The 10,865-nt window shown below is 39.0% G+C and overlaps 3 protein-coding genes across 3 annotated transcripts in view; 1 reads left to right on the top strand and 2 right to left on the bottom strand.

The window, feature by feature from the left end:
• LOC138165848 (alcohol dehydrogenase E chain-like) overlaps positions 1-10,865 on the bottom strand; it is a 417,804-nt gene that overhangs the window by 341,602 nt on the left and 65,337 nt on the right. The gene's annotated exons all lie outside the window — the stretch shown is intronic.
• Positions 1-10,865, bottom strand: part of LOC138165852 (all-trans-retinol dehydrogenase [NAD(+)] ADH7-like) — a 224,302-nt gene that overhangs the window by 148,100 nt on the left and 65,337 nt on the right. The window lies entirely within an intron of this gene.
• The window catches only part of MTTP (microsomal triglyceride transfer protein), a 65,334-nt gene that overhangs the window by 6,694 nt on the left and 47,775 nt on the right, over positions 1-10,865 (top strand). The window contains exons 2-3 of the mRNA XM_069094143.1: positions 2,958-3,145; positions 7,165-7,308. Coding sequence (XP_068950244.1) covers positions 2,958-3,145; positions 7,165-7,308 — 332 coding nt within the window. The remainder of the gene's footprint in view (positions 1-2,957; positions 3,146-7,164; positions 7,309-10,865) is intronic.

Genomic DNA, 10,865 nt, shown 5'->3' with positions numbered 1-10,865 from the left:
GGGAGAGAGAGAGAGAGACACTAATTTTAAGGTAAGGGACTAAGGAGACAGTGTGGTTTAATGGATAGATATACTGTTGACAGTGGGACCCTCTGTAAGTCATGTTTCTTCCGATGGCCTCCAGACAATTTTTATAGATTGTAAATCCAGAGAAGTTGGTAGGAGTTTCTTAGGAATTCCTGACCCATATATAATCACAGATCTTAAATAAAAAAAAAATTTAAAGAGAGATGGAGGGAGGTACTAAGAGATGAAAAGAGAAACAGATGTTGAGAATGCCAGGGGAGTCCTTTTCCAAGGTTTGCATATTATTTTCCCCCACCCCTCAATTTGAAAATTTCTCCCCCTTTTTTTAATCTGAAAGTTCTGCTGTGGTGTGTTATTGTTTACTGGAGTCTTTGTCTTCCTTGTAGCATTTTATCATAAAAGAAATATCTCACCTCCATGAACACCAGAGTTTTCTGGCAGTAATCATACGTGCATTTTTTAAAAAATCCTTTTAAAAGGGCTCCCTGCTGTGCCCTCCTGTGTGGCATGCCCTGAATGGTTCCTGACTGCTGAGTCTTAGTCCTAGCTCAATTGTAAGACTACATTGGGACTCCTTTTTTGGTCTCGGAAATTCTAGAACTTTAGAGATAAAAGGAACCTTGGTGATAAGCTGGATCACCTATCTAGTTACAATGCCTTCATTTGACATATAAGGACGTAGGTGGACAAAGCAACTTGCTTGATTTCACACTAGTGGCACAGTATTTTAAAAATCAGTTTAATTCACATCTTTGTTTTTCTATAACTTTTATCTCCATATAAATCCCCTCCCTTTTCCCCTAGCCATGAAAAAAAAAAAGAGGAAAAAAAAACACTTTAGCAAAAAAAAAAAAAATTCCATATCCATTTTCCCCCATCTATGCAAAGAAGGGAGCCAAAGCTTGATAATTATAATTACATAATATTTGTTTTTGTTTTGTTTTTTCACATTTGTATTGTTGCAGTCATTGTGTATCTCGTTCTCCCGGTTCTGCTTGCTTCATTCTGCATCGATTTACATCAGTCTTCCCGACCTCTTTCCAATTCCTCATAGTCATTATTTCTTACAGTGTAGTAATGTTCCATTTCATTCACTTACCAATTTTTTCAAGTTGTACCTTAATTGATGATTACTATGTTTCAAGTACTTTGAAGAATATTTCAAGTAAATTATTTCTAATTCTTTTTTTTTTTTTTAAAGCAATCGGGGTTAAGTAACTTGCTCAAGGTTACATGGCCAGTTATTTCTGGGTGTGGTGCTGAGTATCTAAGCCCAGATTTGATCCAGGTCATCCCGACACTGGAGCTGGTGCTCTTATTCACTGTGCTACCTGGCCGCCCCTCTAATTCTTTCTTGAGGGGAGTGGGCGAACTATTTCTATTTCTCTAAGTCCTAGACTCTGTGTAGCTTTTGGATAGAACATGACACTAATTTCCAGCTGCCTAGGTGCCATTGCTGCATAACTTTAGTGCTGGAGGAAACCTGAGAGGCCGTCTAGGCCAACCCCTCCTTTTATAGAGGAGAAAAATGAGGCCCAGAGTTGGAAAGTAACTTTGCCCAAGGGCCCACAGGTAGTAGGTGACAAAGAAGGGGTTCAAACCTAGCTCGTATTTCTATAAATCTCATGTTCCTACCACTGCACAAAGTTGCTTCCTTGATTTTGTGATAACATACTACAGGAAACCTCATTTATTTAGAGCCTGCTAGTGATTCTTCAAAGGCAAGTTTCAATGAAATGAATCTTACAATGTATGAGAAGGATTTGCTCAACATATAGGCACAGCAAATTAGATTGGAGAAATGTTTAGCCTAGTTAAGAAACTATTTTAAAACACTGAATGTTTTTATTAGGCTTTTCCCCACGAAAAAAAAGCCCTTGTGATTATAAGCAATTCTTATCAGTTCACTAAAGTTGATTTTGCTAGAACCTCTACTAGGTACCATTTATCAAATTAACTTATTTTGCTGTGTGTACTTAAAGCAAAGCAAGGTACTCCCATTGAGAATGTAGTCAGGAAGACCTTGGGGCAGTCTGCTTCTGGAGTCCCATCCTTGTGTGACCATGAGACTGAGACTGAGAAAGATTAAGTGCCTTTCCCAGGGTCAGACAGGAAAGTAAGTGTTTGAGGCAGGTTTTGAACTCAGGTCATTATAATTGTTGGAGCCAGACACTAGGGATCCCAAGAACTGATGGTTAAATTTTCATTGTGAGCATTTATAGCTAGGAAATTGGCAAAGGCTACAAATCAGAGCTTGATTTATTATTTTATTAATTGTCTAGTTTTAAGAGAGCGAAAGGGAAAAGACATTAATAATGAAGATTAGAGGGGTGGCTAGGTGGCACAGTGAATAGAGCACTGGCCCTGGAGTCAGGAGGACCTGAATTCAAATCCGGCCTCAGACACTTAACACTTACTAGCCGTGTGACCTTGGGCAAGTTACTTAACCCCAATTTCCCTGGCTTACCCTTCCAAAAAAAAAAAGCAAAAAAAAAATAATAATAAAGATTAGATTTAAAAGTGTGTCCTGTATACCTCCACTGCCACCCTCATAAAGCTGGTTGTTAAACATTTCACCCGGAACTCAGGTCTCCCTAATTCCAAATCCATTGAACTAGATACCTAGTTGCCTAGAGATAAAATGTAGACATTAGAAATTATATAATTAAGAATAAAATTAGGGGCAGCTAGGTGGTACTAGTGAATAGAGCACTGGACTTGGAGTCAGGAGAACCTGATTTCAAATACAGCATCAGACACTTAACACAAAACTAGCCTTGGGCAAGTCACTTAACCCCAATTGCCCCCCAAAAAGCAAAAAAAGAAGAAGAATAAAATTATCACAAACCAAAATAAATTTAGAGACTGGGGTACCTTGTGTGGGAAATTAAAAATGCTTTTTTATGTCTTAATTCATGTTCCTCATCCAGGACACACTACTGGACTATCCCTGAACAATGACAGGCTGTATAAGCTCTCATACTCCACTGAAGTGTTTGTTAACCAAGTTGGTGAATCACTCCAGGATGGTGTGGGCTACAAAATTTCTTCTAATGTGGATGTTGCCCTACTGTGGAGAAATCCAGATGGGGATGATGACCAGCTGATTAAAGTCACGGTGAGTATTTTCCCTTCTTTGGGCAGAAAACCTGCATGTCAGTGAAAAACCTGGAGAAGGGCAGCCACCCAGACGGAGTGACTGTGTTCTTATGTGTTTGTGACCAATCGCTGAATTGTGTCCCTGGGGTTTATTTGCACAGAACTTGGGTCTACTTTTGGGTACCACACTTTAAGGAAAACACTAACAAACCAGCGAGTGAGCAAGGGAGAATGACCAAGTAATGAGGGAAGGCATGTCATAGGGAGAAGATTTAGGGGATATGGAGGTGTTGAGTCTGAAAAAGAGTAGATTGAGGAGTAAAGTAGGACATAACCATCGTCAAATATTTTTGAAATAGTTCTGTAAAGAAGCTTATCAGAGGATCACTGAGCTTAGAGGAAGGAATCTTAGAGGCTAATGGGTCCAACCCTCTCATTTTACTGATGAGGAAACTGAGACTGAGAGAGGATTGAGTGACTCACCCAAAGTCACACAGCTAAGTAAAGGTCTGAAGCAAGATTTGAACTCAGATATTCCTCATTCCCAAGACCAGAATTCAACAACACCTAGCTGCCTCTGTTAAGAATTATTGATGTGAGTGGCTAGGTGGTGCAGTGAGTAAAGTGCTGGCCCAGGAGTCAGGAGGACCCAAGTTTGGTTCCAGCCTCAGACACGTAACACCCACACAAAAAAAACTAGCCATGTAACCTTGGACAAGTTACTTAACCCCAACTGCCTTCCAAAAGGCAAAAAAAAAGAATTATTGATGCTGGGGCAGCTAGGTGACACATTGAATAGAGCACCAGCTCTGGAATCAGGAAGATCTGAGTTAAAATCCACCTTCAGACACTTGACACACTCACTAGCTGTGTGACCTTGGGCAAGTCACTTAACCCTAATTGCCTTGCCTTCCCCCCTTCCACAAAAAAGAATTATTGATGCTGTCTTTTATTGAGCATTCCACACACTCACACTGTACAACCTTCTCTTATAGCCATTAAATACAGTACAGGCAAGCAAACAAATCAACAGATCAGCCATGTCATATCATATATGGCTCCTCAAGTACCTTAGGTCCATCACCCCTCTATGAGAAGCAGCAGGTACATGCCACCATCCATCTTCTAATGATGTGGTTCCTCACTCCATTGATCAGAGTCCCAAAGGCTTTCAGCATTGTTTTCTTTTACATTGTTGTGCCAACTGTATAAATGGTTTTCTTGGTTCTCCTTATTTTATTTGTATCAGTTCATATAAATCTTCCTAAGTTTCTCTGAATTCTTCATTTTCATCATTCCTTATGATACAATATTCATGTATCACAATTTGTTCAAACTTTCCCCAAACGATATGAACCCGCTTTGTTTCTAGTTCTTTGCTATTATAAAAAGTGTTGGTACAATTTAAATATATATACATATGGGACTTTTCCCTCTTATTTTAACCTCTTTGAGGTGTCTTTTGTTCACTCTTATAATTTTTAGTGTGTGTTGCTTCAAAGGGCAGGAGAAGGATTAATGGATTGAAGTTAACAGGAAGCAGATATTCTCTCAAAATAAAGAACATTTTTCATAATTGGAGCTGTCCAGCAATGGAATGAACAGGGCTCCACATCACATTTGAACCAGTGCTGAATGACCAGTTGTCTAGCATGTTGTAGAAGGGATTTGGGCATGAATTGGATTTGTGGGATGACTGCTAACATACTTTTCATCGTTGAAAATCAATGTCTTTCTGAGCCACTTTCTAGAATTAGAAACTTTCCTGTTTCCCAAATACAGTAGAGCCCTCTCAAATCCTTGATGGGCATAGCTTTGGTGGCATGAAGAGCTAAGGAAAACACCTCTATTATAGGCAACTTTTTGTTATATGGAGACAGATGTATGACATTTTATGGAAACTTATTTGATCCAATGCAACTGAATCTGTGGAATATTAAAATATTTTAAAAATGGGATTTACTCTCAGATATGTAGATTAAGTCAGTTATTCTTCTTGTAATAGAATGCTTATGTCTAACATCAACATATCTTCCTAGCCTAGATAAAAACGAGGTAATGCTTCCCACTTTTTGAGTTGTTTCTCATTGGGCTGTTATCATATTCTACAGAAAAGATTGTTCTTATTCATTCATTTATTGAATAAGCATCCATTCAGCACTGATCAGTTGCAGGTCATGGTGCTAGCCACTGGAAGAAATGCAGAATTTAAATGCACTATCATCCCTGTGTTTATGGAGTTTACACTCTAGTATAGAGATGACACATAGGCAGGTAATTATTCCATCCAGTATTACATAAGAGCTACACTAAAGAACTACTCTAGACGATTGAGAACATGGCCAAATAACACGAGCTCTATGAGGGGAGGATTTTACTGACCCAAGGGATCAGGGTAAGCTTCGTGGAGAAGAGGGCTCTGAGATGGGCTTTAAAGGGGAAATATTCAAAGCTTAGAGAACATCATGAACAAAGGCAGAGAGAGGGCAAGAGAGCAAGAGTGTATGCAGGGACAGTGCTTAATCTAGTCTGGCTTGAGCATCAGATCCACACAGGAGATGATATAAGTCCAGAAGAATCAGATGGTGCCAGATTGGGAAAGGTCTTGAATGCCAAGCAAAGGAATTTGCACTTGTGTTACTCTTGTGGAAAGGATGTAAAAAGCTACAGACTAGATGATAGTGCAATTATAAGCATTCAGAATTGATTGAATGACTCTACTCAAAAGTAATTATTAATGGTCTGATGTCAACTCTGAAAGGAACTCTCCAGTGAGTAACTGTGCTTGGCCTTTTGTTTTCAAACATTTTGATCAGTGCCTTGGATAAAGACATAAATGGCATGCTTATCAATTCTGCAGGTGACATAGACTTGGGAGAAGTAGCTAATACACTGGATGACAGTCAGGATCCTAAGAAATCCGACTGGACAAGAAAGAACACTGGGACAAATTGGATAACATGAGAACATTAAATATAATGGGGACCCTTTTACAACCTTATGCAAATCCAAAGGCTCAACTCCACAAGTACAGGAGAGAGAAAGCATGGCTGGATAACAATTCATTTGATAAAAACCAGGGGGTTTTAGTGGACTGCATGCTCCGCAGGAGCCAACAGTTTGCTATGGCATTCAATGGACTGCAATGGCATCATCCCTTACAGGAACAGGGAGATGGTAGTGTCTCTGTACTCTGATCTCTACAGATCTCCGATCTGTTCTCTGTTCTGGACAACATATTTTAGGAAGACTGTTGATAGGCTGGAGAACATCTAGAGAAGGACAACTGGGATGGAGAAGGGTCTCCTATATAGTCGTCCAAGGCACTGGAATGCTTTGCATGGAGTCAAGACTTGGGGAAACATTTGAATAGAGAGAATAGATTTGTTCTTCTTGGTCGCACCAAGTAGAACTAGGATCAATGAATAGAAAGAAACAAATTACTTAGTCTGGATGTGAATAAAAACTTTCTAACAATTAAGGCTATACACAAATGGAATGGGAGTGGAGACTTCTATCCTCCACTGGTCCACTTTAAGCAAAGGCTGCATACCACTTTGAGGTGTACAGTACAGAGGGAAATCTTTTCACATATAAGTTGGACTAGATGTCCCTTTAAGGGACTAGAGAATCCTTTCCAACTCTGAAATTTTCTGATTCCATATGATATTATAGTTTTCTGAATTATGTACAAATTAGAATCAAAAAGGTTTTGGGGAGGTGGGGTGGGAATCTACCTGAATTAATCAAGAAATTGAAAATAGCACAGATTAATTTTACTGAAGTCTCTGATATCTTAAAAAAATAATGCCCCAATCAAATGGATATTTGATTTCAGACGTTCATCTTAACCATCTCCTTAAACCCCATAGTCTTTTGTGAAGCCCTATCTTGCGGGTGGGGGGGTGGGGTAAAAGCCCAAAGAGTTTACTTCCATTCTTGTTTACGTTGTAATAGCCTGTCCCATCTCACTTCCCATAGCTCTTTAGGAATAGAGGTATAGGATGTTCCTCTAATGCACTTCTTACTTGGTTGCAGATAAAAGATGTTAATGTTCAAAATGCAAATCAAAGGGAAGGAGGAAAAAACATCTTCAAGGGGAAAAAAATCTCCCAAATCATAGGAAAAAATAATTTGGCAGCATTGCAGACACCCGTCCTTCTACATTTGACTCGAGGAAAGGTAAGAAGTAGTTTAAAAAGTACTACGTCTTCTTCTCCATCCTCACCTTTCTACAGAGAGAGAACACTGTGACGTCAAAAGAAATGGAAGAGGTTGTCCACCAATAGATGGTTTAGTGACTCCTGTGAGGGCGTAGAGAATCCTAGACAAAGCTAATAAAGCGAGGTCCACAAGTGGATCAAAGCAATGCAATTAATCAGGGCACTGGATTTCTTTTTATTTTCTATATACTTATGATTGCTATTTCTATGAAAATATTTATAAAGAGGTATACCTGAATGTGATAGATAAGCATTGTATTAAATGCCAAATGAAGAGAATTTGCAAAGATGATGGAGGGTGGTGATCGCAAAAGTTCAGAGAAATGACCAGAATAATGAGAACTAAGTGAGATTTAAAAAACCAATTTGATTACAGTAGATGACTGATATCAAGAAAACGTAGGAAAACAAGGCTTTCAAAGAGTGTACAGTACTGCTATGACAGGTTTAGTTTTTAAAATTGATTAAGAGAATTCACAAATTAAATCTAAATCTGAAAACATTTCAACCTCAAACTAATAACAATGATAATGATAGTTGGTATGTATAGAACACTTTCAGGTTTGCCAAGTGCTTTCTGTACATTACCTTTTTTTCTTCTCTATTTTTTAGTAAATTATTTATTTTTAGTTTTCAACATTCACTTCCGTAAGTTTTAAATTTTCTCCCCCTCCCTCCCCGCTCCTTCCCCAAGATGGCATACAGTATGATACGACTCTACATGTACATTCCTATTAAACCCATTTTCACATTTGTTGTGTTGCATAAAAGAATTATAAAGAATGGGAAAAACCATGAGAAATACATCATCTTTCTTATTCCTCCCAAGAATCCTGTGAGGTAAGTACGACAGGGCATATCATCTCCATTTTATGGCTGAGGAAACTGAGGCTTAAAAAAAGATTTACCCATAGTCACACACAACTGATAAGTGTCAAAAGTGGGTTTTTAATACAGGGCTCTTCTGATTTCAAATCTAATACTCTTTTCACAAAAAAAGAACAATCTGTATTATTGAGTATTGAAAGTGGGTGGCAAGGTAGGCAGAGTGCTGAGCTTAGAGCTCAAATCCTGACACAAATGCTCACTAGCTTTGGTGACCCTGGGCAAGTCACAGCCACTCTCAGCCTCATTTTTCTCATCTGTAAAATGGGGATAATAGGAACACCCGCCTCATAGAGTTGTTGTGAGAATTAGATGAGATGAGATATATAAGGGGCTTTGCAAACCTCACAGGGTTATTAGTAGTAATAATAAATTGTAACTTATTCAAAGAGCTAATTAATGAACTCATTTGCAAGCATTCAATAGTTACATTCTGAGTCTGTATTACAGAAAATTATCTTGACACAATGGAGTCTAGAAAGTATAGCAGTCAATATTTTTTAGCCACAGTTATATGATGATATTAGAATATCCAAAGAAAATAAGTCAAAGAAGATATGATGTCTATTTGTGGAACTGAATTGAAGAAAAAAATTTAAGAAGCTGAACTTCACATAAACTTCATATTTAAATGTGTGATCCAGTGTGGCATAGAGGATAGAAATTAGGTCACAGAGTCATGAAGACCTGGGTTCAAGTCCTTCCTACTGGCTGTGGCAAGTAACTCCACCTTTCAGTACTTTACACAGTTCTCCACAGCCATCAATAGTAGACAGGTACTTATCTAAATTGTTAAGAGATAGTTTCTACCTTGGGAGTTGTATCAATGAAATCACAGTTCTTGTTTAAAAAAAGGCAATTTTCCTAAATATTAAAAAAAGATGAGTCAGAAACTTGATATCTATCTCAGTAGCAGTGAAGGAATAACCATCTTCTGCCATAATTAAGAAGGGTAGTTGAGATTTGTACAAACCTGAGGGTAGATGAAATTTCTCCTGTAACAAAATGGGCAAATCCACGCTCTTTGGTGGATCTGTAATATCCTCCTTTCTGATTCTCCTCAAAGATCTGGTGACCCAATTGCCATGTCCTTGATGACATGGAACTGTCTACTTTTCTTCTCTGCCTCTTCCAACCTAGCAAGACACGTGTGCCAGTACAGATTAATTGGCTTCATAATCTTAAGTGCCACCTGAGAGCAAAGTCTTTTGTTACTCACAAAAACAAATCAGCCCATGCAGGTCAAAGGCTGCAATGTGCTTGCCACATCATTATTTCACTAACTCAAATGCCTCAGTTCCAGGGGAGTTTCTTGCTGTAGCCTCAGGTTAAAGTACATAATGATATCTTCTAGGCATGTAATGTAATAAGTACAGGGGGAAATGTGACGTTGAAGCCTGGTATCATTATTAGCCACGTCAGCACCCTCAAGAAAGCTTGCTTGGGCATCTCATTTAATGTGAATGTGACAATATTTCCCAAGTAGACTCACTAAGTCCCAGCTCCTCAGAGTTTGTAAAAAGAGTTTAAAATTCCCCATGGCTGCTTCAGATTTCCCTCAACTCTTGGACACTGTGATGACCTCAGTCCCAGCTCATCAGGCTTTAGTATTCACCATGGCATGACTGGGCTTCCAGGACAGAGTGGGTTCATGGTCCATCCCTCTCTATCCTTGTGGGAAGTGTGACCAAATGGAAACAAAACTCTGGTCATGCAGCCTAATCCTCAAAACTGATTTGATTTTGATGTGACATTTTCCAGTTTGGCTATCTGTGATGATCAAATCGATTGAATAAGGACCACTTTTTCATCTCAACTCAAAGAATCTACCCTGGAAATTGGCTACTCATTTCACCTTCTACCACTGATGAAGTCAGACAGAATTGCTAGTTCATTTTGTTTTGGTGGAAATTCACTCTCCTTCTGGCAACATCTGTTGTATGTTTATTTTTTTTTAAAAAAAAGCTCTCAGCATAATCTGGGTACCTGCACTGGACCCCTCAGAACACTTTAAAGTGTTAGGGTCAAGTCAAATTGACAATCATTTAATATGTAGTACTAGGAACCATGGATACAAAGAAAGGCCAAAGATGGGCCCTGCGCTCAAGGAGCCCCCAGTCTAATGGGGAAGACAACATGCAAACAACTATGTAAAAGTAAGCTACAGACAGGGTAAAGAAAAGATAATCTTAGAGGGAAGGCACCAGAATTAAGGGGAAATCAAGAAAGGCTTCTTTCAAGAAGTTCCTGTATTCCTGGGCTGGGGGAGGAGCCAGTGAAGATGCCCAGAATGGAAGATGAAGCGTCTTGTGTGAGGAGAAGCAAGATCAGTGATATGGGATTGTGGGGGCACAGGGAATGGGGGAAGGTATGAGGAGACTGGGAAGGTTGTAGAGGATTTAACAAACCACCCACAGGATTTTATATTTGATGCTGAGGTAATAGGGATAATATCCATCCATCCATCCATCCATCCATCCATCCATCCATCCATCCATCCATCCATCCATCCATCCATCCATCCATCTATCCATCCATCTATCCATCCATCTATCTATCCATCTATCTATCCATCCATCTATCTATCTATCTATCTATCTATCTATCTATCTATCTATCTATCTATCTATC

This window comes from Petaurus breviceps, unplaced genomic scaffold, assembly GCF_028583685.1.
Source record: "Petaurus breviceps papuanus isolate PSGF00001 unplaced genomic scaffold, PetGlider_PUasm1.0 126, whole genome shotgun sequence".
NCBI classification, from domain to species: Eukaryota; Metazoa; Chordata; class Mammalia; order Diprotodontia; family Petauridae; genus Petaurus; species Petaurus breviceps.
Note: the sequence above shows the minus strand (reverse complement) of the source record. Positions and strands in the feature narration are given on the sequence as shown.